The sequence below is a fragment of the Equus caballus genome, chromosome 24 (genome assembly GCF_041296265.1).
Source record: "Equus caballus isolate H_3958 breed thoroughbred chromosome 24, TB-T2T, whole genome shotgun sequence".
Lineage (NCBI taxonomy): Eukaryota > Metazoa > Chordata > Mammalia > Perissodactyla > Equidae > Equus > Equus caballus.
Window position 1 is genome coordinate 59,224,697 of NC_091707.1, and position 26,484 is coordinate 59,251,180.

At 67.0% G+C, this 26,484-nt stretch overlaps 1 protein-coding gene across 2 annotated transcripts; it reads right to left on the bottom strand.

Moving 5' to 3' along the window:
- Positions 1–221: 221 nt before the first annotated feature.
- Positions 222–26,092, bottom strand: JAG2 (jagged canonical Notch ligand 2). 2 transcript variants are annotated; one of them, XM_023628545.2, is made up of 26 exons: positions 25,937–26,092; positions 25,394–25,744; positions 16,875–16,932; positions 14,906–15,157; positions 14,745–14,805; positions 11,258–11,388; positions 11,044–11,163; positions 10,749–10,862; positions 10,385–10,498; positions 10,138–10,251; positions 10,012–10,058; positions 9,737–9,907; positions 8,701–8,851; positions 8,174–8,326; positions 7,986–8,099; positions 7,658–7,771; positions 7,462–7,575; positions 7,172–7,288; positions 6,627–6,654; positions 6,458–6,543; positions 5,825–5,938; positions 5,600–5,715; positions 4,843–5,091; positions 4,069–4,200; positions 2,008–2,164; positions 222–1,741 (listed from the first exon to the last, which is right to left on the bottom strand). In XM_023628545.2, the coding sequence occupies exons 1-26, from the start codon at positions 26,000–26,002 to the stop codon at positions 1,263–1,265; spliced, it is 3,723 nt and encodes a 1,240-aa protein (XP_023484313.1). In that variant the 5' UTR covers positions 26,003–26,092; the 3' UTR covers positions 222–1,262. The 2 variants fall into 2 exon arrangements, with proteins under 2 accessions (XP_023484313.1, XP_023484314.1); XM_023628546.2 differs by lacking the exon at positions 10,138–10,251.
- Between the last annotated feature and the right edge of the window lie 392 nt (positions 26,093–26,484).

Below are 26,484 nucleotides of genomic sequence, written 5' to 3' on the forward strand. Positions count from 1 at the left end.
GTAGAGTAGGTGTCAAGCCCCTCCCTCCCCCATTCCCAGGAAAGCCTCCCGTGAGCCTCCATCCACCGCACAGGACACCAACGTCCCCGTGGCCCTGGCCGCCATGGGGGCCCTGGGCTCAGCAGGACCATGTCCCCACCACGGCTTCCACGGCCACCAGCCCGATCCACAGCCCATGCCCCAGCCTCCCCACCCCAAATAACAAAGGAACAGCACCCAAAGAGGGAGGCCAAAACGTTTAAGTTATTAAATCAAATATACAGAGTGATTCATTTAATATGTACATATTTACACAAATGCACTTTCACGAGGAGGGCTGGCGGGGGCTGGCAGGTGGGCAGCGGTCTGGCGCCCACGGCAAACGCTGACAGCTGCGAGGGGAGAGTCTGTGTGAAGGCACTTGTCACGAGCTTCAATACTGCCACCGTCCCGGGGGGAGAACAGAGCAGTCGGAAAGGGCACTTCTGAGAGCACAGTGCAGAGATCTCTACAGCGAGCGTGCCGGCAGGAGCGGCCGGGGACGGCAGACGGGAGGGGACTGACCGGGGAGCCAGCGAGGGGCCGCCCACGGGCCTCAGGCCACTCCGACCACCACAGGCCCCACCTCTGACCTCAAGCCCCAATGACAACCACAGGTGCCACCAACAGCCACTGGCCACACTGAACATCACAGTCCCAACAACAGCCTCAGGCCACACTGTCAGCCATGGGTGGTCCCACGGGCAGCCATGGGACCCAAAGACAGCCTCAGGACACACCAAAAGCCATGGGCCACACTGACAGCCACGGGTGGTCCCACCGACAGCCATGGGCCACACTGTCGGCCCTGCTGTCACCCATGGTGGTCCCACGGACAGCCATGGGTCCCACTGGCTCTTTGGCCTGCAGCCACTGAGAACCCCAAGTGAGGAATAAAAAGGAAGATTCTGTAAACAGTGCACCACCTCTGGGAACAAACGTTAAACGGTTTGGTGAGGACACAGCTGCCCTCTGCTCTCTCCCGCCACACAGCGAGTGTGACCCACGGAAACGTTACAAAAATAGCAACTATCCGGATACTCTGCTGTTCTCCGCCTGACAGTTATTGAATAATTTATACAAGATTAAAGAAACGTAGAAAATAAACATTTGTTTTTGGTTTTTGGTGTTTTTTTTACACAAAATAAAGAAACTATGCACATGGCCTCAGCCTCCTACGGTCCGGCAGGTGGCGTGGTGCCCAGCAAGGGTCCTGGGTCCCGGCCCAGCTGGCGGCCACTGTCCTACTCCTTGCCGGCACGGTGTCCATCGTGGACGCTCCTGACGGCGCGGTTGTCCACTTTGGGGCCCGAGGCCCAGCGGGCCGGCCTCCCGGGCGAGCAGCCGGGGTCTTTGGTGAATTTGTGCGAGAGGAACTTCTCGGCCTCCAGGGGGTCGGCCTCCCCGCGGCCCGGCTCCTCGTCCTCATCCTCGTCCCCGCCGCCCGCTGGCCCCGGCAGTGCTTCGCCCGCCCTGCGCGGCGGCGGCGTGAAGTTCTTGCACTGGTACAGCACGTCCTTGGGGCCGCCCGCGCCACCGCCCGGCCGCTCGATGGGGTTGCGGATGGGGTTGAGGGGTGCCCACTGGTTGTTGGCGCTCTCCTCCCTTGGCAGCCGGCTCCTCTCCCGCTCTTTCCTGCGCTTGCGGGTCCACCACACGCAGATGACTACACACGCCAGACACAGCACGCTGAACACGCCACACAGCACCGGCACCAGCAGACCTGGGCAGGTGAGGCCGTGAGGGGACCGTCCTGGGAGACCCAGGCCCGCTGCCCCTGCTTGAGGGGAGGGTCCCAGGACAGCGGCTGGGATGGCAGGGCTGGGGGAAGGGAGCGTGGGGGTGCTGGGCACCCTTCACTGGCAGGCATGGCAGGGTTTCAGTGTCCCACCTACTGAGCAGCCACAGGTAGGCCCCACCCCTCTGAGCCGCCTGTGCCTGAAAGATTCCTACTGGCCTGGGGGTCCGACGAGCCCTTCCCCCGCTCACCTGTGGAGGAGACACCCATGACAACTGTTTCCACCTTGACCTCGGTGACAGCCAGCAGCAGTGAGCTGTTCCCCCGCTGGGTGATGGCGGCCACAATGGCGTGAGCCGCGCTCTGGATCAGGCTGCTGTCGGGCAGGTCCCGTGCTGGGCTGAAGGACTGCGGCAGAGGACAGCGCTGAGAGGCACCCCCCGTGTCCAGGGTCCCGCACCCCACCCCAGCGGGAGCAGGACAGCATGCCTAGCCCTATGCACAGCCCCAGGGACTGTCGAGGCTCCCGGCCAGCTACAAAGAGGGATGCAGGGGGCTGTGGTCCTGTGAACAGGGCTGCACTGGGGAGGGCTGGGGACTAGGGTCCCTTGGGCTTCTTGGGAGGAGGTTAATTGGATGAGGGTCCTGCAGTGGGGACACCCCACCAGGCAGTTCACAGGGAGGCGGGTGTGGCCCGACCTGCCCTTTCCACTGAGCCCCTTGCACCTGGAGCAGGGATGGCTGTCCAGCCGGCGATGCCCACGGCCCCAAGGGCACCGCGAACCCAGCACTGCCCCAGATGCTGAAGCTACCCTGGGCCCAGGCCTCCACCTGTGTGGCCCCTGCCAGCCCGCCACTGGTACCCCACCAGCACCCTGAGAAAGGGCTCTGCCTCTTTCCCTCCTCTCTCCCTGCACACCCCTAAGCCACAGCCCCACCTGACGTGGTTACCCATTCACACCTGATACCCACCCAGGGCCCAGAGCAGCACTCTGAGGAGGCCGCCTTGGCCGAGGGCCTGGGCAGGTGCCCAGGCCTGGACCACACATCCCAGGGGCAGCCTAAGGCCACGGGCACCCCTCTCACCACAGACCTCGGGGGACACGGCCCAGACAGAACAGGGGACCAGGTGAGGAGGAGGCTACAAGAGAACGAGGCTTCAGCAACTACAATCCCACCCACCCTGTCTAGTGGAGCAGGCCCCTGGCCTCAGCAGCGGGCACCCCAGCCACAACCACCCCTCGCACTCAGCCCTGCAGCCCCCAGTTAGGGTCCCAGAGGAGAGCTCCCATCCCCAAAGGTCCCAACCCTCAGCCCATAGCCTCAGGGGTCTCATCTCCCCCTCCTTCTCCTGGAGGGACTCTCCAACCGTATCCCAATCTGTCCGCCCTAGGCCCCCACCGCTCTTTCCCTCTCTGGATGCTGCCTCTGCATCCCAACTCCTGCTGTCAGCTGGGGGCTCCCCCGGCTCCAGGCACTCCTGCCCAGAGCCCCAGCCTCCAAGGCTTCAGAGACCAAACCTGAGAAGGGGTGCAACCCAAGTCTGGGGTCCCAGCCACCACTTAGCACATGCTGCCTCTGAACCCCGTGCCCTGCCCCCACCAGCCCGTGGCACCTGCTGACCTGCCCCCCCCCCCCATTTCCATGGCCTGAGCCCGGCTCCCCGAGCACCTGCATCCACTGGCACAGACACCCACCTTCCATTCTGTGCCACATCGGGCACTGCCCCCCGCCTGCCCCTCTAACATGCTCTCGTGGGCCTCTGCCAGCCTGCTCTGGACCCTTCCTTCACTTCAGCAGACAGGACAAGTGACTCCACCCCACACCTTGCTCCACATCCCTCGAAAAGCTGATCCCGCTGGTTGCTGATTACCATCTCCCTCAGTCTCGAGCCGCTCCCAGCCCTTCCTGTCCACTCATGGATGTTCACGCACTTCCCGCCTGCCTCCTCTAACCTCCGCCTCACCCCACTGACAAACGCAGCCTCCCAGCTCGGCCATACACACTGGCCCCACCGAGCCATCTCAGCATCCAGCCTGGCCTGGGCTCCCACTATTCCTCCTCTGGCCCCTGCTGGGCCAACGCTTTTCCCTCTGCAGGCCCTGGCTCCACCAGCCTCCCACAAGGGCATGGGGAGATGCCACAGCCCCATCTCACACGACTGCACCAGGGGTAGACCCCAGAGCCCATGGGTCAGCCCATCTCCCCGAGGACCTGGGGACCAGTCTGGCCGGACCGTCTCCCTCAGCACCTCGCAGGAGCACATACAGCACCGGACCCCGGGGAGGGAAGGCTGAGCGCCCAGCACTCACCAGGGCCACCTCCACAGCACTGGTTCCTGAGGACGGCCGGTCACAGAGCAGTATGAGCAGGCGATCCCGGGCCACCGCCCTCGTGGCTGGCAGGGCACGGATCCCGGAGCAGATGGCGCCCACGGTGGTGCCCTGAGCAGAGATGGGCAGCACGTGAGCAGGGCCTGGGGGCCAAAGACCCAAGGCCACTTGTCTCCCAGCTGGTATGGCAAGCAGGTGGCAGGACACTCCTTACAACCCGTCTGAGCACACAGAGATGGAACACGGGGGGCCCAGTGGGAAGCTGGCTCCCCACACCAATCCAGCGCCCTCCACTGAGGACGAAGGCCACCATCACCAGCGTTGAGGCTGGGTGGGGCCTGGGGCAATACCCCCACCCACCCAGCCAAGCAGCTCCACCTTTAGGCCCGAGGGGGCAGGCCGGGGCCTCACCTAGTCCTGAGCCCTCCCTTCTGGGCTCAGCACTCAGGCCACAGAACTGCTGACAGAGCTGCACACTGGCCTGGGTCAGCCCTGGAAGGCCGAGGGGCCCCAATCAGGTGGCCCACGGCCACCACCTTCAGTCCAGGCCCCCTGGGACGACTGGAGAAACAGGCACCCAGGGCTGGGCCCACTGCTCCTGGCCTCCCCTGCAGCCCACACAGGGCACGCTGGGCCTAGCAGCCCCACTCATCTGACCCCACCAGGCAAAGCTCCCTGCGTGGCCGCTCTGAGGACAGACGGAGGCATTGGGCCCCACAGACGCCCGGGGCACCCGCCCACCGGCCGGCTCACCTGGGGCACTTGGTCGTGCTTGAAGCGCAGCGTGAGGCGCGCACAGTTGTTGTCCAGGTGGCCGGAGCGCGGCAGGCAGCGGGTGCTGGGCAGCAGGGTCTCCTCGGTGCCACACTCCCCCCAGGCCGCACAGGGCGGCTGCAGGCACTGGCCTGGGGCCTTCTCCTGGCACTGCTGCCCTGGCGGGCACTGGGCACTCAGGGTGTCAGGCCGGCCGGCCAATAGGCAAGGCTTCTGCCCGCACCACACCTGGGCCGGGCACACACACGGAGGAGCAGAAACAGGCACATGCAGACATGCACGGGCACCACGTGGGAGAGACAGACACGGTCAGCGAGTCCTGGGCTGTGCCCACCCCGCCGCCAGGGCTCCCAGATTGAACCCAGTGCCAGAAAGGACCCCCCCACTCAGAGCAGGAGGCCCTGACAGACAGCTGGGCCAGGCGGAGCCAAAGCCTTGGGCTTCTGGAGCCTGAACAGGGTTGAGCCTCAGTTTTCCAAGCTGTACAAGGGGAGGGTCTTGGTTGTGGCCAACGGCCTGCCTTCCTAAATGTCCAACAGAGGCAGAGGGCCACGGCCATGGCTCACCTTCACTCCCACCCCGTCGCTCACCCCCAGGACCAGCTCCCTGGTCCCCCAAGGTGAGTGCCAGGTTTACAGACCAAAGACAGGAACTCCCAGGACAGGGGCACTGGGACATCAGACCCCAGCAGGGCAAGGCTAGCTGGGCAGGCTCTCGGGCAGGTCCCCCAACGTACCTTGCTGCAGTCCCGGCGGCCGTCCAGGCAGCGGCAGCTATTACAGTCCTCCACCCAGGAGCTCCCGTGTGGGAAGGGCACGCCCTGCGACCAGCAGGACCTCCCGAACACAATCACTGTGAGCAGAGGAGGAGGGGTCAGCAGCGGGAGCCGGGCCCTGGAGGCCAGGTCTTGCCCACGCCCCCACGCAGTACAGCTCCACCTGGCACGCTGCCCCCTACCTACCCTCCTGGCACCGTGGGCCGGCCCGGCCCGGCGGGCAACTGCAGCGATAGCCGTTGATCTCATCCACACACGTGGCGCCATAGGCGCAGGGCGAGGACTGACATTCATCCACGTCTACAGGGAAGGTGGCCAGGCTCAGCAGGGAACAGAAAGGCCAGTGCCCACACACAGGTCCCGGGGGTGGCAGGGCATGGGGAAGGAGAGGAGGCCCAGCAAGTTGGAGGAGCAGCCCCTGGGCCAGCTGCAGCTGGGGCCTCGGTGTGCCCCGTTGGGTCTCTGGGCTGGGCCTAGCACTGTCAGTCACCAACCTGAGGTTTTAATAGGCACTTGCCCCCCATCCTCCTCCACCCGCCTCTGGAATGGGATTGGAAGGGGCCTCTGGGAAACAAACACCCCAGCCTAAACTATGGTCTATCACCTTATGGCCTGGCCCCCAGCCCTGGAGTTGGGGCGAGTGGAGGGTTCTGCTGGCAGGGCACAGGCAAATGGGGAAACTGACATTTGGAGCAAAACAAAAAGTGGCTGTGGCTTCAGGGTGTGTGGACATCCCCGACTCCCGATGCTTGGGCTGGGCTGGGAGGAGCTCCCAGGGCTGGGATCCTGACCCCCACCCCGCTGCCCCAGGCCCCTCACTGATGCGGCAGTCAGGACCCGCGAAGCCGGGCGCACACTCGCAGCGGAACCAGTTGACGCCATCAACGCAGATGCCGCCATTGTAGCTGCAGGGGAGAGGCAGATATCAGGGAGGCCCCACAGCAGGCCGAGCTCCCCGGGCCAGCCAGCCTCCAGAACCACCACTCACCAAGGCAGAGGATTACAGTCATTGGTGTCTGTGTTTGAGAAAAGAGAGAGAGAAGTAGGCATGGCATCTACCACCCTACGCCCCCGTGCCCAGCCTGGGGGACCCCAGACACGCAGGGTGGGAGGACTCTGCACTGTCCACACCAGCCCTCCATGACGAGGCTGGGAGGCTGGGAGGCTGGGAGCACAGGAGCAGGGACAGCTTCGGGAGAGAGTGGCCCCAGGCAGAGTCACAGAGGGTCCTATCCTGGAGAATGCCCCTAGCTCGGGGGACACACAGGCAGGTGCCTGGGCTGCAAGGTGAGTGCTCAGCAGGAGGTGATGGAGGCCAGGACATGCGGGGGGGGGGGCGAGGCTACAAAGCTGGGGGGCAGTCGCAGGGGCACAGCAGGTCTTGGGGTACCATTGTGCTTTGGTAGACAGGTACAAGGGACAAGTCCGAGGAGTGGAGCCAGGAGAGAGCCCACAGGCCTCCCCTGCCCCACGGCCCCCCACCCTGTAGGCCCCTCTTCCCAGCCCACAGCCTCCTCCACCACGCAAGCTCACTGTGTGTGCAGGTGCGGCCCTCCCAGCCGTCCCGGCAGATGCAGGAGAAGGAGTCCCCGCTGCCCACGCAGGTGCCCCCGTTCACGCAGGGGTTGGGCAGGCAGCTGCTGTTCTCAGCTGCAGGGCGGAGGAGGAGGACGTGGCTGCTCAGCTGGCCCTGCAGACCAGGGTCTCGACGCCACACCCCCACCCCAACAAGGGCGGACAGAGCCAGAACCAGGGCGCGGCCCGGCTGCGTGTCAGAGAGAGCGGCGCCCATGCCTGCCCCCCGGCTCTCAGGGCCTCCTCACCGATGTGGCAGGTGCTGCCCCTCCAGCCCGGGGGGCAGGCGCAGCGGAAAGTGTCCCCACTGTCGTAGCACGTGCCGCCGTTGCTGCAGGTATAGGCATCACACTGGAATTCGCCTGCGGGCACACAGGCCACTCAGCGGGCATGCCCCAGAGCCTCGGGCAGCCCCCCCGGGCGGCAGGGCCGGCGGGCACTCACGCGAGTGGCACGTCTTGCCCTTCCAGCCATCGTCACAAGCGCAGTAGAAGTCGTTGACCAGGTCGTGGCAGCGGCCGCGGCTGTGGCAGGGATCGGGAAGGCAGTCGTTGGGATCTGGGGGTGAGGACGCCGGTCAGCGGGGGGTCACCGGCGATCGGGAGGGCTTCCTGGGGGAGGGGGCACCCAGCCGGGCCAACGAGAGACAGAGAGGGCCTGGGAAGGAGAGCCAGGCAACAGGAGCAGGGACCAGGCCTGAGCATGGGTGGGAGCCCCCCAGCACAGACAGGCAGGCCAGGGAGCCAGGAGGGAGGGGCAGGTGCCCACTCACTGGTGTCGCAGAGCTCGCCCTCCCAGCCGCTGGGGCAGAAGCAGCGGAAGGCGTCCACCTCATCGATGCACGTGCCCCCATTGAGGCACGGCTGGCCCAGGCAGTCGTCGATGTCTGTGGGAGGCGGGGGATGAGCTGGCTACCCTGCCGCCCGGTGCCCACCCGCCCCACGGTCCCCAGCCACTCACTCTCGTGGCAGTAGGTGCCTGTGAAGCCACTGTCGCAAACGCAGGAGAAGTTACCCCCAGGCTGGCTGACACAGTGTCCATGCGGGCCACACACGCTGGACAGCGCTGTACCAGGTACCCTGGGCCCTGCCTCGAACCCGCAGCCATCAATCACTGTGGCAGACCAGATAGGGAAGAATCAGCAGTCCCAATCTCTGCAGGCTCTGCGCTCCGCCCCCACCACCCCATCTGCAGGCTCCGCCCCATCCCAACTCTGCAGGACCCACCCCATACTCTGAAGGCCCCGCCCCTGTCCCATCTGTTGGCTCCGTCGCATCCCCTCACCTCTGCAGGCTCCGCCCCCATCCTCCCAATTCTGCAGGCCCCACTCCACTCCCCCCACCGTCTACAGGCTCTCTCCCGCCTCTGCAGGCCCGTCCCTTGTCTGCCCCCCTGTGCAAGCCCCACCTCCATCTCTACAGGCACGCCCCTCCCCCACACCTGCAGGCCCCACCCCCACATCTGCAAGCCCCGCCCCCTCCTCCCACCTCTGCAGGCCCCTCCAGGGCACGGCTCCCTGGGCACGGAGCAGTTTTTGCCGCCCACGTCGTCGGGGCATGCGCAGTAATAGTCGCCCTCCAGGTTGTAGCAGCGGGCGCCGTTCTGGCAGGGGTTCGGCTCGCAGAAGTCGATGTCCACCTGTGGGGTGGCGGGCAGCCGTGAGGGCCCAGCCCCCTGCCCGCGTTCCTGGTCGAGGAGCCAGGCCTCCCATCCATAGGAGGAATCCTCGAGGCCGGCCCCGCTTGGTGTCAGAGCCTGAGGGTCTGCCCGCTGCCGGCGACTGTCCGCGTCAGCTGGACGGAAACACCTGCGGCTGCACGCCCCTCCCGCCGCCGGCCCCCAGGGCAGCGCGCTTCCTCTGCCTCCCCAGGCGGCATCCGGCCTTCGCCCCTCCTGCTGGCAGGAAGGCCAGCTCCTGACCCCTCCCTGACCGCCACATGCCCTGAGCCCAGTCTGTAGGTCCTTCCAGAAGCAGCGCTACCAGGCTCCACGGCCCCAGACCCAACCTCTACCCTGGGCTCCAGGGAGCCTGCTGGTCCGGAGCCCTGCCCCCTCCCACCCGTCACTCTGCCCTGCAAAGGCCAAGGCAGGACAGAGGGAGGCGGCGGCATGAGCCACTGGGGAGCATCACCTACGCCTTGCCAGGAGCCACAGGGAACACGTGCAGCCCTCATGACCCCAAGCACCCCCACCCCACCCTAGGGCCCCTTTCAGGCTGCCCACACATTCCACGCCATCAAGGCCACTTGCTCTCCAGTCACAGACAAATGGAACACCTGGGCAGCCAGTGACCTGCCAGGTTCCTGGCCCAGCGCACAGGAGTGCTCGTCAGGACCAGCAGGGGCCTTGGCCCTCCCCCTGCCCCCCGCATCCTGGCACTTGGGACCCTGTGGCCCTGGCCTCGGTCCAGGACTGAACCCCACATACTCTGTAGAGCCCCCCCCCATAGGAGCCCCTCCCAGCCAACCCTGGCACCCGGGGCAGCACTGGAGCAGAGGGTAGGGCAGTGCCAGCGGGCCTCACCTCGCAGAGCGGCCCCGAGAAGCCCTTGGGGCAGTGGCAGCGGAAGCCGTCCACCAGGTCCTCGCAGAGGCCACCGCGGCAGGGGCTGCTGGCACACTCGTCCAGCTCTCGCTCGCAGTGCCGGCCGCCGAAGCCCCGCGGGCACACGCACTGGTAGCCGTTCACCAGGTCCTGGCGAGGGGGCAAGGGGCAGGTGAGCGTCCTGCAGCTCCCCAGTGCACAACTGCGGCCCCACGCCCCACCCACGGGTGTGCAGGGGGCCCATAGCACCTTACCTTGCAGGTGCCTCCGTGCTGACACTGCCCACGACAATCGTTGATGTCTGGAGGAGAGGGGCGGGATCATGGGCCGGTCCTTGAGCTTCCCCAGCCCCGCCCCCTGCCACCGCCCACCATACTGACTGATATGGCAGTTGACGCCCTTCCAGCCCGGGATGCAATCACAGTAATAGCCACCAATCAGGTTTTTGCAAGAAAAAGCATTAAGGCACGGCTTCCCTTCACACTCATTGGCGTCTGTGAACGAGACAAGGGGCAGCGATGGGGCCTGGGCCCCCCTGGCCCTGCGTCTGGCACCCGCAGCCCCAGCAACAGCAGCCGCATGCACAGTGCACAGACCATGCACACATGAGCCCTGTGGGGCCCTTACCCAGCTGGCAGGTGGCCCCCACCCACTGCTCGGGACAGATGCACTCGAAGCCATCCACCTGGTCCACGCAGGTGCCCCCTGCCGCGCACGGGTTGGAGGCACACTCGTCAATGTCTGCGGAGGGACAGAGGGAGAGGCTGAGGGTGTGGGGAGGCAGGGCCCAGGCGAAGAGGCAGGTCACACAGGGATGGGAGCCTGTGGGGAGGATGGCAGAGCACCAGCTCTTCCTGCCACTCCTTCCCCCACCATTTGGTCCACAGCCATGTGGATGGACTCAACCACTGTGCCCTCATCCACCCCCCACCCTCTAGAACCCCTCACATGCCAGGCTGGAGCCCCCACACATACTCGAGTGGGCACTCACCAAGCGCACAGGTGGGTCCACTCCAGCCCGAAGGGCAGTGGCATTCAAAGCCAGAGGGCACCTCATGGCAAGAGCCCCCGTTGGCACACGGATTGGACGTGCAGGCGTGCTCGGCTGCGGTGGGAGCCAGAGGTGGGGGTCAGGTGGGGTGGCAGCCCAGGCCCCCTGTCCACCGGGGCTCCTCCCCAGCCCCCAAGGCCCCAACGCGGGAATGAGGGGGTGTCTACCGCACAGAGACCCAGGAGATAGGCCCAGCTGGGCTCCCCGGACCAGCACATGCCAGATCCTGACGTACCGCGCTCGCAGTTCTTGCCCGAGTAGCCGTCGGGACAGGCGCAGCGATACTGGTCGGGCTCAGCGTTGATGCACGTGCCCCCGTTGGTGCAGGGGTGGTGGCTGCCACAGTAGTTCAGGTCTGGGGGCAGGGAGTTGCTCAGGAGCCAGGTCCCGCCCGTCACTCCTACCTCCCCCGAGGTGACCGCACCCCGGCATCACTGGCCACCACCTACCTTTGTTGCAGAGCAGGCCACCCCAGTTGGTCTCGCAGTTGCACTGCCAGGGCTCCACGCAGCTGCCGTGCACGCAGCCAGGGTAGGGGACGCACTCGTCACAGAACCTCCCCTGCCAGCCATAGCTGCACCTGGGGAGGCGGGGGGTGAGGCCCAGTGGGTGAGGGTGGAGCTGTGGCCACAGCCAGGGTGGCTCTGGGAGGCAGGCGCAGGGTCCCATGGGTTACCCCCCGGGCGGGCGGCCTCGGCCTTTGAACTGGCGCAGGCCCCAGGCCAGGCAGGGGTTATGGCCCGCCGGCCAGCCTGCGCCGTGTCACGGGCACTTCCTGGCCACTGGCCTCGGCCGGTCGGCCGCAGCTGTCCAGTCACTCCTCTCTGAGCTATTTTGGGACTCACCCCTGAGCAGGGCCCCCGGAGCAGGCGCCGGGAAAGGAAGGCCCTGCCGGGACCCCAGGCACGAGAGCGCCAGCTCAGCCACGCTGGGGCTGCCAGGGCTGGGCTACACTGGGGCCGGCTGGACATCAGGAGAGGGCTCCTGGCCTGGCCCGCTGTGTGACCTTGGGTACAGCACGTGACTTCACCTGTAACTCAAGGGCAGTGACTTCTCTCTCCCGACAAAGCCCCGTCAAAGGCCCAGCTCACAGTGGGGAATACTGAAGCCCAGACTGTGCTAGGCCAGTCCTGTGGGAGGCCAGACTCAAAGCAGTGCCTGACCCCGGGGGAGTCACCACACCCTGGCAAGTGGCCTCGAGAGGCCTGGCCCTGCCCCATGCTGTGAGCCAGTGTCCCCTCTGGGAGGTCCTTCAGGAGGAGGAGGGGCAGGAGCCCTGGACAGAAAAAGCAGGCAGGCCGTCAGTCCAGGCCCCACCCCAGGCCCACGCTGCTCCTGGGGACAGGGCTGGCCACCCCTCCAGAACAAGGGCTCTTCTGACTTGGGAGCAGTCCCGTCAGCGGGGACAGCCCAGCGGACTACCCTCCAGGCCCTGGACAGGACCCCCAGCGGCTCCGGCCTGGAACTCAAAAGTCCTGTGGGACGGGAGTGACGTCCAGGCCATGTAACTTCCACACCGGCACGCGCCACGTGAATTTATTTTTGTCAAAGGAAGGAGCCACGGCCCTTCCTGGGCCACTCCCGGGCCCCGCAGCCAGCCAGAGGGGACGCGGTGGCCCAGCGGGCGTGGGGACGGGCAGACGGAAGCTGGCGAGAAGGGCTCCACCATGCAGCCCCCATGCACGGGGAGGTCCACGCCAGCAGCAGCCGCACATCCCCACCCGGAACCTTGCCTCCAGGTGACGTGGGGACACCCAGACTCGGGGCAGGCAGTGATATGCCTTGGGTCACCCGTCAGGGAGCAGCAAGGCTGGCCTGAGCCCAGACCCGGAGGGTCCCAAGGGTGTGCTTGCAGCCCTGGGTGGGGCAGCCCTCAGCAGGCCCCCCTCCCAGGCTTCCCCAGCCTGCGGCTCCAGAAGCCCAGGGAGGAGGCGGCAGGAAGGCACGGCCATCTCCGTGACATCCGGTGGGGGGTGTGTCCTTGCACTGCAACCTGAGCCCTGAGCCACCCGAAGCAGCTGGGCCTCACCCACAGGGCCAAGGAGAGGGGAGGGCGGGGGCCCACCGACGTGCCCCCTCCCCACCAGGCAGCCCGTCCAGGGAGTCCTGCCTCATGTCCCCGCACAGCCCATACCAGCAGTGGGGGGCGAGAAAGAGCGACCCCTCTCCCACCTCATCCCACCCCGGCTGCTCAGTTACTGGCCGCCCAGGGCCACTGGCACGGCATCAAGGTTGTGCACTGCAGCGGGTGCCAGGCCAGGGCGTGCAGGCTGAGCACCAGCCCGCTCTGCTCACTACCTGCAGCCCGTCTGCCCGGAGTTCCCAGGCATGCACCCATCACACAGGTCAGAGGGCAGAGAGCCAGCCCGGCACCCGCCTCTCCCATTCAGAACAGGGGTCTAGGGGTGCGTACCCCCTGAGACACAGACCCACCCCCTGCCAGGTGCCCTCTCACCCTGCAGTGCTCCCCATAGCGCCTTGAGGCTGCTCAACTTGTCTGAGACTGTGCAGTGGAAGGGACCGGGCGGGTGAACCCTTAGCCCCCACACCTTCCCTGGGCAGCCTACCCCCCTGCCCGCCCTGGACTAGCCAGGACTGCTCCTCACACCACCTCCCAGGTCACAGACACCCCTGGACAAGCAGAGAGATCATACTCCTTCCTGGCATGCAAGTCAGCCAGTTCCCAAAGTTTGCTCTCCTGTCCAAACTCAATGCTGTGTGACCCTGTGGAAGTTACTTAACTGCACTGTGCTCAGCGTTCTTGTCTGAAAAATGCATATGGAAGCAAACCCATGCCCCTGGGATCAGTGAGACCCAAGACGGGGGCAGAGGGCTTAACTCACCCCCAGCTGCTTGTCTTTCTGCCAACTTGCAGCCCCTCCTAAGGGCTGAGAGCATCCACCCGGTCCCCCAGCCCCGTCTCCCAGCCTATCCTCATGCAGCCCCCAGCACCCACCCCTGCCTGCACCCTGGAAGAGTGCACCCCTCTGCGCCGCCACAGGCCGAGCGGCTCACCCGCTGCTCCTCCCCACTCACCGCCACCCGACCTCGCCCGTCTGGGGTCTCTCCCCCCCCCCATGGCCTCCGCTGTCCACATGGGGCTGCTGCCATCCCTCACTCTCCTGTTCCCTCTGATCCCAGCCCATCCTGTGTCGCCTCCTGTCCCCTCTGCTGGCTCTGACCACTGGACCCCTCATCCCTCCGTCTGCCCCAGCCCAGGCCTCTCCCCACAAACCCCTCAGGGAAGCGCAGGGAAGACATCACCCCAGAATGGCACCTGCCCGTACCCCTCCTGCCAGCCTCAGTCACGGCGGCTCTGTGGTTTAGAGGCACAAGCTAGAAGGCTTGGGGTCTTCCTCGACTCCCCACTCTACCTCTCAGCCCTACATCAAATCCACTCCAGGATGTCCGCAGGACCACCCACCTCTCCACCTCCCACCCCTGAAGCAGCCTCCCGGCCTGGCCCTTCCCCACACTGCAGCTGCCCTGGCCCTTCCATCCGCCCCTGCCCACTCTAAACCCTCGGCAGCCCCCTCTTCTCTCCCAGGTCCTGCCTCCACGCTCGCAGGCGCTCCCTGTCCCTCTGTGGCTTCTGTGCCTGCTCTTCCTGTGCTGCGGACGCCCGTCCTCAGTGGCTCTCAGCCTCCAGGCCTCCTCCTGCCGGGCATCAGTGTCCAGCCCACGTCATGTGAAAGGGCCCTGGCCACCCTCCCTGGTCCCCTGCCACACTGTTCCTGTGGGGCTGTCGCCATGGGGCACAGGCCAGGCTCTGAGGACATGCATCTCCCCTGCGCTGATTCTAAGCTGCATGGAAGCAGGGCCAGCGTCCCCCACTCGGTGCTCATCCCCGATGTCCAGCAGTCGGCCAGTGGCTGTGAGGAGAGCAGGCGCGCGTGTGGGGAGTAGGGGGCGGAGGGGCCAGCACCCAGCACTCACCTGCACTCCCCGGGCACAGCACATCCCCCGTGGAGCAGGTTACACCCTTGTTTACACACGGCTGCGAACAGAGCAGACAGAGAGAGGCACGGATGCGGCCAGCCTGGCACCCGCGGCCCTGCGGGAGGCGCCAGGCAGCAGCCCTCGGCGTGGTGGCTCACCTTCCTTGCACTCCTTGCCCATCCAGCCGTCCATGCAGGCCTTGTTGCCGTACTGGTCGCAGGTGTAGTGGCCAAAGAAGTCGTTGCGGGGCCGGCAGAACTTGTTGCAGGTGGCGCTGTAGTAGTTCTCGTCGCAGCGCACACGGATCTGCAGCTCCAGGTGCGCCACGTGGCCGCTGAAGTGCAGGCTCTTCCAGCGGTCCTCGGGGTTGATCATGCCCGCGTGCGACACCCGCTCGATCAGCAACTCCTCTTGGGGAGGCGTCAGAGTCAGCCCGGCTCCCCGGGGAAGTGCCCCGACCCCGAAACCAACCCCGCCCGCAGCCTCAGGACGGTGGGCACGGCCGGGGGGAGGGGGGCTGCGGGGGCCGGGGAGGGCGGCCACGTCCCAGGACAGCAGGACGCGCAGGGCCTAGAGAGGACTTCTGCCCGCACCCCAGAGGCACTCGGGGCCGGGCCAGGGCAGGCGGGAGGCCCTGGGAGGGGCTGCAGAGACCACGGCTCCTCAGGGGCGGCACGAGCTCCTGCGAGGCCGTGAGCCGCGCATCCCCGCCTGTGCCCCCCCTCGGGCACCGTGTCCACCTCTCCCCGCGTGGGATGTTGCTGGGCTGCCCCTCTCTCTGACTCTCTACGGGATGGTTCCCAGCAGCAAGCACATCGCTACTGCCCCACCTTAAAACAAGCCCACGGCTGGGCCTCCCTTCAAATGGAGCCACCGCGTCGGCGGGCGGCTGAGGGCAGGACCGTGAGACCCTCCCGTCGGCCCCTGCACCGGTTTGGGATTCTCCACAGTAAAAGGCTAAGGAACCCGGGTCCCCTGCCCTCCGTCCCACCGCGCTAAGGCCTGGGGGACCCACAGCCAAGTAGGGCCTGGTACCCTGCGCCCCACCCAGCCCGGCCGTCAAGGGACCCGCTGACGCATCCCCGTGCCGCCCTCCACCCGGGAACACTCCTGCCCTGAGCCACCTGTCCCCATGCCCGCCTGGGGCCCCCAACTGCACTCCCCGCCCACCCCTCTGTGTCCCCTGAGCGTTGTCACCAGTGGGACCCAGGGTTCTGCCTGACTCCGCACCCAAGCGCCCATGTAACATCACCCCCATGCAGCACGCCCAAACCGCGTCCTGGCCCAGGCCACAACAGCCTCTCCATCCGCCGGCTCCTCGGCCACCCCAACCGCACTTTCTCACCACCGTCAACCCATCAGCAAGCCCTGCCTCTACCTTCAGAGGGGCCAGGGCCCTCCTCACCCCGCAGGCTGCCCTGGGGCCAGGTGTCCCCACCCTCGCCACCTCGATTCACATGGCAACCTCCTCAGCGGCCCGTGACCTGACCCCAGCCTTGCTGCCTTCATCATTCCCTCCCAGCCATGTGGGTCCTGTGCTGTTCCTTAAACACATCAGGCTCGCTCCTACCATAGGACCTTTGCATATGCTGTCCCCGCCGCCTGTGGGGCTCCTCCCTGTCTGTCCATGGGAGACGTCTCTGCCCTCCCACCACAGGGCTCCACAGGCCTCCGTGCACAGGCTGGCCGCCCAGCAGGTGAGCCTCAAGGGCAGGGTCACCAAACCCCATATTCCAGGACAGACAGGCAGAGAGGGGGCCACAAAGCCAGAGAGCCTCTTGGGGGTGCCCCACTCCACCATGCCACTGACATGGCCCCAAAAGGACATGCCCATTAGGAGAACACAGATGAAGCCGAGATTGGGGAGGAAGATAGCACACGTATAGCTCTGCAAATCACAAACATGGCAGAGCTTCCTGGCAGCCAAGGCAAAAAGGGAAACAGTCCACAAGATCCTCAGGACAGAGGCAGCTTTGCTGGCATGTGGGCTTTTGTCCCCAGCAGACAGAGGACCAGGAGCCTGGCTGCATGCATCTCTGTGGCTGAGAGGGGTCAGCCTCCCGGTGCCCTGAGGGGGGCCCTGCAGACAGCAACCCACCAAGGCCACCCAGCCCAGGGCTAACTCACCATCCGGGGTGGTGTCGTTGTCCCAGTCCCAGGCCTCGACGATCAGGGTGAAGGAGCGCTGCCAACAGGGAGGGGGCCATTCAGGTACGCAGGGCCCCCACCTGCCTGCTGCTGTACAGATGGGGTGCCGCCCTGCCATGCCCCAGCCCCTGCCCCCTCCAGTGCCCCCGACTCTGACCCCTGGGCCTGTCAGGGCTCTCCCTCCCCAGCAAGGACCCCCCTCCAGCGTCCTCGCTGCACCCCCCTCCCATCTCATTCCCCCCCGCGCACCTCCCCCCCCACCCCCGGCTCTGAGGAACAGCCTCAGGCCACATCTCAGACCCCTTGATGACCCACTCAAGGGAGGGAGAGAGGCTGCCCCTCCAGGTCACAAAGGCTCAGAGAGCTGGGCTCTGGGCCTCTGCGGCCCCAGTGGCCCACACCTGGCTTAAGTCAGCATGGAAAAAAGAGAGTGACCCAGGTGGAGCAGCGGGCAGAAGGCACAGTGGAAATGGCCACAGCCAGGTCCCCCGGGGCCTGGGAGCAGAGGATATGGAGTGGGAGCACCCCTCAGCACCCCACTGGGGCCTGACCACAGTTGGGAACACAAGGTCCTGCTGCAGGCCCCCCAGAGGGGGATGATGGCTGTCGCCACCCCAGGTGGCCCTCCGCCACGCCCATGGGGCCACAGGGCAGAGAGTGTGCCCACTGGCTGCCCCCCTCCGAGAACAGGAAAAGGAGCAAGAACAGACAGGGAAACTGAGGCCTAGGGACTGCCTGGCGCAGCCTCAGCCTATGGTCGCTGCTGCCCCGTCCCCTCCTCCCAGGACCATCTGGCCCCCGTGCCCCAAGCAGTGTGATGGGGAGAAGTCACTGAGCGACTCCAGGATCCACTCCCTCCACGAGGATGACCAGAGCCATCACGCAGCCATGCGCTTGTCAGTCATAGGCACATGCCAGGCAGGAGGGACAAGCCTGGCCCCTCACTGCCAGCTCTTTCCTGCCCAGGATGCTCCTGGTCAGTCCAAGGGCTCGGCTGCACCTTCAGACCAGCCTCGAACATGCTGACCGCCCCTCCACCAGCCCTGGCTCGGGGCCCACAGCACAGGGCCACCTCTGGGCCACACCAGGCCGGCTTCCCACCCCAGTGGGCACTGCACTGGGGAGCCTAGACTCCTCTCACGCTCAGCACCCCACCCGCCAGCCCCTGCAGCCTGGCTGTGCCCGGGAAACCCAGAGCCCCTGCCCCATGCCTCCATCTGCTCGTCCCGTTCTTGCACCTCCAACAAGACAGCCTCAGGGACCCGGGCACTGACCCACCCTGGATCCCACTCGGCCCCACCCACACTGCGCCCCTGCCCTGAGCCCAGCCCCCACCAGCGCCTCACCCCAGACACCCAGGAAGACCCACAGGACCCCACACCCCCCCAGGAGCACAGGTTGTAATGAGGAAGACACGCTCCAGCCTTCTAGAACTTTCCCTGCCCCAGTGGGACTGCCACCTTTCAATCCGTTCTCTCATGCCTGCCACCGCCCTCCGCCAAGCCGGCAGGTCCATGTCCAGGCTGCCCGTCTCCTCCAAGGCCTCCCTGCAGCTACTGGGGCCTCCACACCCCCGTCCACAGGAGCCCCGAGGGACCCAGGGCTCTCTCTGACTCTCCTCGTGGCTGAGAGCTCTCCTGGGGCTCCCAGGACTCCGGCCCTCTTGGCAGCCACCCCAGCACGTGCACTCTGCCCCCAGGCCCTTGCACATGCAGCTCCTTCACTCTGCCTAGAATGTCACCCTCAGGCCGACCTTCCCCTGGCCATTCCCACTCCTGGTGACAGCCAGAGCACTCAGCTACTTCCTAGGCTCTAATCATTTCACTCATTCATTCATTCATTCATCAAGTGTGCACCAGACACTGCTCCACCACTGGGGACCACCACCTCTGCCTTAACGGGCAGAAGAGTGAGCGGGGCTCCAGGGGCGGGGTGCTGTTGTAGACGGGGCACAGGACAGGCCTCGGAGCGGGTGACATTGGGATCAAGGCTGCCAAGAGAGAAAGGAAGCGTCCCACGAGGGAGGAACCACCACAGGGCCGAGAGGCTGGAAGAGCAGGGACTCGAGGACAGAGGGTCAGGGTCAGATGGTGCAGCGCTGCGGGCCCCCATGCCAACAGTGGCGCCAATGCTGAGCAAAATAAGTGGCTGCGGGGCAGTCTGAGTGAGGCCTCAGCAGTCACTCTGGCCGCCGGGGGGATGGGCTGGACGGGCAGGCACAGGCGAGGGCAGGGAGCTGGCGACGGGCTGAGCGCCAGACGATGGGGGCCAGGGGGCCTGCGACCACCACCGCAGGCCAAGCTGCCAGCAGGGTAGGCAGAAGAAAGCCCCAGGCCCGGGCCACGCGTCCCACGGGGCCTCCCGTCCCACAGGGTGGCCCCAGCCCATCTCCCTGCACCTGGGCTTCGGGCAAGCAGAGAGCTCGTGGCTCCCAGGAAACCCCACGCCAGCGGCTCAGGTAGGATTACCACCACCTTCGCCCGAGCCAGGGCTCCAGTTACCTGTTCCCGCAGGGACGTGCGCCCGCCCGCTGCCCCGTGAGGGCCCCACCGCCCACCAGCTGGGCTCCCTACACCTGGACGGCAGGAAGTCATCCAGGGAGAACTTGAGCCCTCGGCGGGTGGCCCCCGTGCCTCCCCGAGCCTCTGACCCTCCCCCAGGCTGTCCTCCAGGACTCAGTTTCCCCTCTGCAGATGCCAACCTCTTGTCCCTGTGCTTTCTGCCTTCTGGGCCGCGGGCCAGGACAAGGTTCTGTCAACCCTAAACCCCTACAGAACAGGAGGCTGGGGCCTCAGAGGGTGTCCCGGCGTTCTAGGGATGGGGCTGGGGTCGTGCAATGAGGTCGAGAGCGGGGTGGTGGGAGCAGGTTCCCAAGCAACAGGCAGAGAAACTCCAGGCCCTCCCCCCCGCCAGCCTCAGCTGGGCTGACCGCCTGCTGGCCCAAAGGCCCAGCCAGCCAGCCGGAGTCCCCGAGGGCCCAGCCACACCTCCGCCCATGAGCCTGCCCTGACCCACCCGCACCGCACAGGCAGACTCCCAGCCTGACCACCGAGCCACCTCCCTGGCCTGGACTCCCAAGACTGAGTCCAAGCCCTTTGCTGAACCCCCCGACGGGGGTGACAGAGCCAATGGGGCAGCAACCCAAAAACATGGAAATGACCCCATGCAGATGTGAGACCAGATGTACCATATCCTCTAATCCAGGCCACCCCACAGCCTGGGACACCCCATGGCCCAGAACACCCCATGGTCCAGGACATCCCTCAATCTGGGACACCCCATGGCCCGGGACATCCCATGGTGCAGGACATCCCACAGCCTGGGACACCCCATGGTCCAGGACATCCCACAGCCTGGGACACCCCATGACCCAGGACACCCCATGGTCCAGGACATCCAACAGCCTGGGACACCCCATGGCCCAGGATACCCCATGGTCCAGGACATCCCACAGCCTGGGACACCCCATGGCCCGGGACACCCCATGGTCCAGGACATCCCATGATCCAGAACGCCCCAGGGCCCGGAGCACCCCAGGCGAGGAAGGCCCAGCACAGCCCCCAGGCCCACTGCCCAGGTCCACGGTTCCTCTCCCGCAGCAACCCGCCCTCCTACAGAGCCGAGCTTGGTGCGGGCGCCAGGAGCTCTAAGCACAGATACATTTCCTGAAACCCGAGCTTTGAAGAAGCGGAGGCCTCTCCGCCATTGTCACCCGAGGGAGAGGGGGAGGGGCAGCCTCCGCCCCACAAGCTGGGCCCCAGGGCCATGGCAGGAGGAGTGGACTGCAGGCCCACCGCACACAGGAACCCAGACGCCCCCACTCCACCCAGAGATCAGCCAGGGCCTTGCCTGGGGCCCCACCCACCGCCCCTCAGGTCCCTCGCTGCAAAGAGGGCCAGCAGCCCAGGGCCTCCAAGCACCTCATCACAGGGGCCTTGTGGGATCGCTGCAGCAAAGCCACAACCAGGCTGATCCCGTCACACTCCACTCAGCTGCTGTCTGGGGAGCCCAGCTCACCTGCAGTCTCAGGGACAGGGATCCTGGCTCACCTGGGGTCTGAAGGATGGGGACCTTGGCTCACCTGGGGGATGGGAACTTTGGCTCACCTGGCATCCAGGGCACGGGGACCTTGGTTCACCTGAGGGATGGGGACCTTGGCTCAACTCAGGCTGGGAGATGGGAACTTTGGCTCACCTGGTATCCAGGGCATGGGGACCTTGGTTCACCTGGGGGATGGGGACCTTGGCTCAACTCAGGCTGGGGGATGGGAACTTTGGCTCACCTGGGGTCCAGGGGATGGGGACCTTGGTTCACCTGGGGGATGGGGACCTTGGCTCAACTCAGGCTGGGGGATGGGAACTTTGGCTCACCTGGGGTCCAGGGGATGGGGACCTTGGTTCACCTGGGGGATGGACACCTTGGCTCACCTGGGGTCCGGGGGATGGGAACTTTGGCTCACCTGGGGTCGGGGGATGGACACCTTGGCTCACCTGGGGTCGGGGGATGGACACCTTGGCTCACCTGGGGTCCGGGGATGGGGACCTTAGCTCACCTGGAGTCTAGGGGATGGGGACCCTGGCTCATCCAAGGTCTGGGGGATAGGGACTCTGGCTCGGGCCTGGGGGTTAGAGATGTTTATCTCCCCAACACCACCTCCAGCTCAGGGCCCCACCTGGCTCCCCCGAGGACCCCCTCATTGGCCCGGCCTGCTCACTGTCCAGACACCATGGAGCAGCCTGCGAGGGTCCCTGAGGGCCACAACCTCTCCAGCAACCTCTCCCCGTCATACTACAGTGTTGTTCCCTAACACCTCTTCCCACCACGAGGCCCAGGGACAAAGCCCCCAGCCCACTTCCAGGCCTTCGACTGGCTGGTGCTACCCTCCCAGGGTCCCCACTTTGCCTGATCACTGAGACCTCCGCTCTGCCACCCCCATACCAAAGCCTTAAACGAGGCCTCTGACACATGAAGCAGGTGACTAGGCACAGAGCAGGGCACAGGCTGGCGTGTCCACCCCAGCAGGACACTTGGCCCCCGCTGGGAAAGTGTGGAAAGGAAGCAGACGATGGGCCCCAGTATGGACAGAGAAGGCCCCAAGGGTGAGCGGGGAGTGAGCCAGGGCCCACACCAGCCTCCAGGCTCCTTAATGGAAACAGGAAGCAGAGGGAGGATGATGCCTCGCACTACCAGGTGCCCCTGGGGCCCCCACCAGGGTGCCCCCAGATGCAGACGGCAGCTGGGTACAGCTTGGGCTGGGGGCTCATGCAACTGCCAAGCCCACATGGCAGCCGGATGCGCTGGGGCCCAGCCTTGTGTTCACATTCCGCTAGACCCCCGCTTTGGATACACACGGCCCTGACTGGCTGAAGTCCCCCACATACAGTCCTGAGCATACCACAGCCCCCCAGGGACTCCGGCCTTCTGCTGGGCAGCCAGCGCGAGCAGGGAGGAGACAGGGCAGGTGGGGCAGCCTGAGTCCTGAGCCCCGCCCCCTTCAGGAGACCCCGTCAGCACACGACTTCACAAGTGGGAAAGCTGGCCCCAGAGCCCGCCGTGGCCCAGGACCTCAGGGTGGCTGCGCTGTCAGAAGCAGCGTCAGGCCCAGGTCCACCTGCAACACGTGCAGGCCTTTGCCCACCCAGTCCTCCCCACGACTCCAGCTCTGCCCACTGCTAGCAACCAAGCTCCATCCTTGCCACCATACACAGCTGTCCCCTGGAACCTACAGTGCACATGCCAGCCGGGGGGGGGGGGGGGGGGCGGCCCTCAACCTGCAGGTGGGGCCCAGGGGTCCCAGATACCAAAACATAGACCAAGCAGGAAGACGTAGCCTCCAGCTGGGCAGCAGACTCCTCACTCAGGGCAGATCCCTGGCTGCCACATGGGACGTCCATCAGCCAGCCCCCCTGAGCCCACCACCCACTGGGCCCCTCCAAACCCTCCGTCAGCCACCTGTCGCCCAGAGAAAGCATATGCGTGCACACACATATGACCAAAAGCGGCATGCACCCTGCCAGCTACAGGCTAGAGGCCAGCGCCAAGAGGGTGCTGCTGACCTCCTGCGGGGCCCGTGGGAGGCACAGGGGCATCTGTGGGGTAGGGTCAGGAGTGGAGGGGCAGCCCCCATAACTAGCACATCCAAGACCCTGGGCCCACTGCTCTCCAAAGGCTGAGCCTGACACCAACCTAGAAGCCAGAGATCCCAAACAGCACAGAGACCCCGGTGCATGCAACCAGGTCAGAGTGCAGAGGGCCACCCAATGGGCCTGGGGTACTGGCAGAGGCCAGGGCGCAGGAGGGTTCAGGACTAGCCAAAGGTCACTCAAGGGGGTGGGGGGTGCAGAGCCCAGAACAGCTCTCACTCCTCCTGCCTCCAGGGGTCGGGCAGGCGTCACAGGCGGGATGGCTGCCCCTTCACGGCCCTCCCTAGACCCTTCCTCCAGGGAGCCCCCCACCTTCCCAACAGAAGCCCTGGAGACAGGGCCCAGCCTGCTCCTCGGTCCCCAGGGAGCTGGGGCACAGGCCTTGCTTTTTCCAGGCAGAGCCAAACACCCCAGTGGGCACCCCGAGTTCCCAACGCACCACAGCTCACAGGACGGAGCCGGACTTGCAGCAAGCCGAGGCAGCGTGGCCACGGGGCCGCTGCCGGCCCAGCGGAAATACCAGGGTGCTGGCATCACCACACGGCTACACGCCCGGCAGCCGGGCCGCACCGCCGGCAGGGAGGGGGGAGGCAGGAGCTGCCCCCGGACACGCAGCCCCCCCACGGCCCCATCCCCCTCCCCGGGGGCTGCCACCTGCCCCCCCTGAGGCATCTGAGGGAACCAGCTGGGAGCACAAAGGGAAGTGAGCTGGCCCCAGACCCGGTGCCCAGACTCCAGGGCTCCCAGGGAGGCGAGGGCCTGCCCCATCCCGTCCACCGCTGGCCGGCCGGTGGGTCCCAGAACCACGAGGGACACGCATTGGCCCGCCACATTCCTCCCAGGCCTCCCCGCCCCCACGCCGGCAGCTGCCAACTCGAGCAGAAAACACATCCTCAGGTAGCGATCTGGAGCCGCGCTGGCCGGGGCCCAAGTGCAGATGACAGGCTGCGGGCGCTGCTCAGACCTGCCTGCTGCTAGGCTGTGGGGGCGACGGGGCGGGGCTTATCGGAACTGCCCGGGGCCCTCCCACACATGCCCCTGCCTCTCCCATCTCAGGGACAACTCCCACCCAAGGCCCTGGGGTCAAAGGAGACCCCTGAGGCCAGTCAAGCATGTGGGGGCAGGGCCCGGGCCACAGGGGACAGGGCAAGTCTCCCTGTATCGGGGAGGTCAGGATGGGGTGAGGATGGGGTAGCGGTGGAGGCCGCCTGGCCCAAGCTTAGGAGGTACCAGCACAGGGCTCAGAACCAGGGTGGGGCAGGAGGCCCAGCCCCCGACAAGGGAGGTCCTACTGGCCCAACCTTGACCTGCCCGGCCTCAACTCTCAGTATCTTTCAGCATCAGGGCACCAGGTGGACACATTCCTGGTGCCTTCTGCTGGCTGGTCCAGCTGGAAGTCCTTGGTCTGAAGAAGAGGTCCCTCAGTCACAGCCTGGCATCCTGCTCAGGCCACTCCCTACTCCCAGGCCCTCCCCAGGCCCACCTTGGCTGCCCTCACCCCTTCCTGCACACTGGGGTCCGGCCTCACAGTTCCAGGACTGCAGCACAGACACCTCCAAGGGGCAAGGCCAGGCCTTGCTTATAAAGCAGACCACATCTGTTCCCTCCCCAGCCCTCACCCATCCCAGCCCATGGCAGCCCAGGGGAGGGACCACATCTCTCCCAGCATTCCAAGCCCAGGGCTCCTACCTCACTAGCCACCTGCAAAGCTCCTGCCCCAAACAAACAAACAAAAGCAAAACCCCACAAACAGACTGACACAGACGTGCGACAGGCATCACGGTACCAATGCCCACCATCTCTTCCCCCCGGGCCGTGGGCCAGCAGCGGGGCCGCCGCGGGGACACATGCATTAGGCACTCCAGGGCCCAGGGCCCCAGCGCCCGCCTGAGCTGCTCCTCCACCCCCACCCCCATCCCGGGGCATCCAGGAAACGGCAGGGCGGGCGCAGGCTGGCCGCGGGCCCGGGGCGGCTCCGCCGGGGCCTGCCCCAGACCAGCCCCAGCACGCGCGGCGCACATGCCTCCGCGGCCTGCCCGGGCCCGGGGCGCCTCGCCGCGCCTCCTCACACAGGCAGACACGCGCACGGCGACGCAGGCACACGCCGCGGCCACCCCGCCCCCGCCCCGGCCGCGACCCCCGCGCGCCCACGTGGCCGGGCGCGGACCGGGCCCCACGGAGCACGCGCCCGGGGTCCGCCCGCCGCGCGGCGCCCCCTGCCGGCTCCGCCCCGTCTGGGTGCGCGCGGCCGGCAGGCAGGGCCCCGGCCGCAGGTGCCGGAGGGGCCGCGGCGCGGCGGGGGCCGGGGCCCGAGGGAGGGGAGGGCTGAGGCGCGGGGGATGGGGGCGCACGTACCGGCCAGGCGAACTGGAAGGGGATGACGACGAGGCCCGGGTCGTGGTCGCCGCCAGCCCGGGCCCGCGCCCGCGCCCGGTCCCCCGCGGCGCCCGCCGGCGGCAGGTAGAAGGAGTTGCCGCCCAGCACGGGCGTGGCGCCGTGGCCGTAGTTGCAGGGCCCCGTGGGCGTCACCTTGGCCTGGTATTCCTTGAGGCACACGCGCACGTACGTGTCGCACTCGTCGTGGCCGCAGCCCCCCGCGCGCGTCGTCCGGCCGTCGCCGTCACAGCAGGCGCCGCTCAGCAGCTCCCCGTTCACGTTCCGCAGCGCGCTCAGCTGCAGCTCGAAATAGCCCATGGGCCGCGCCGCCTAAAAATAAGGCAGCGGGAGAGCGCAGGGAGGCGCGGGCCGGGGTCGGCGCGCGGGCCGCCCCGCCCCCACCCCGCCCGCCGAGCCCCGGCCGCGGCGTGCAGCCTCGAGGGCTTCCGAACGGCGGCGCCCCGGGCGGTGCCGCCCGGCCCCGAGGGGCGGCCCGGTGCGCCCCGTCCGCGCCCCGCTCACCTGCACGCAGAGCGCCAGCAGCAGCAGCAGCCGCCGGGGCAGACGCCCCCGGCCCCGCGCCCGCATCGCCGCCTCGACCCCGCCCGCCGGGCCCGCCGCCGCCGCCGCCGCCGCCCCTGCGCGCCCGGCCCCGGCCTCCCAGCGCCCGCGCGCCCGCCCGCTCTCCGAGCGCCGGCAGCGGCAGCGGCAGCGGCGGCGGCAGCGGCGGCAGCGGCGGCGGCAGCGGCGGCGGGCGGGGTCGAGGCTGCGCCGCGCGGGCCTGGGCGGCGGGCCTGGGCGGCGGGCGCGCGGGGGTGGCGGCGGCTAGGGCTCGCAGGCGGCCGCGCTCCGGCCCGGCCCGGCTCCCTCCCGGCGGCGGCGGCGGCGGCGGCGGCGGGTCCCGGCCTCGGCTCTGCGCGCCCGCGCTCCCGGCGCCCGCAGCCAACAAGTTCGGGACGAGACTGACAGCTCGCTCGCCCATTCGTCACCCGCGCACCTGCATATGCATGAGGGGGCGGGGCGGCGCCGCGGGGTGGGGCTGGGGGGGGGGGGGCCGGGGGCGCCTGGGC

Bases quoted from the DNA above. Each gene is read 5' to 3' on its own strand.
- JAG2 (XM_023628545.2), bottom strand. From the start codon at position 26,002: ATGCGGGCGCGGGGCCGGGGGCGTCTGCCCCGGCGGCTGCTGCTGCTG. The intron at 25,745-25,936 runs GTGAGCGGGGCG...CCTTATTTTTAG, and splicing joins TGCTGGCGCTCTGCGTGCAG to GCGGCGCGGCCCATGGGCTA. The intron at 16,933-25,393 runs GTACGTGCGCCC...CCCTGTTGGCAG, and splicing joins CCTTCCAGTTCGCCTGGCCG to CGCTCCTTCACCCTGATCGT.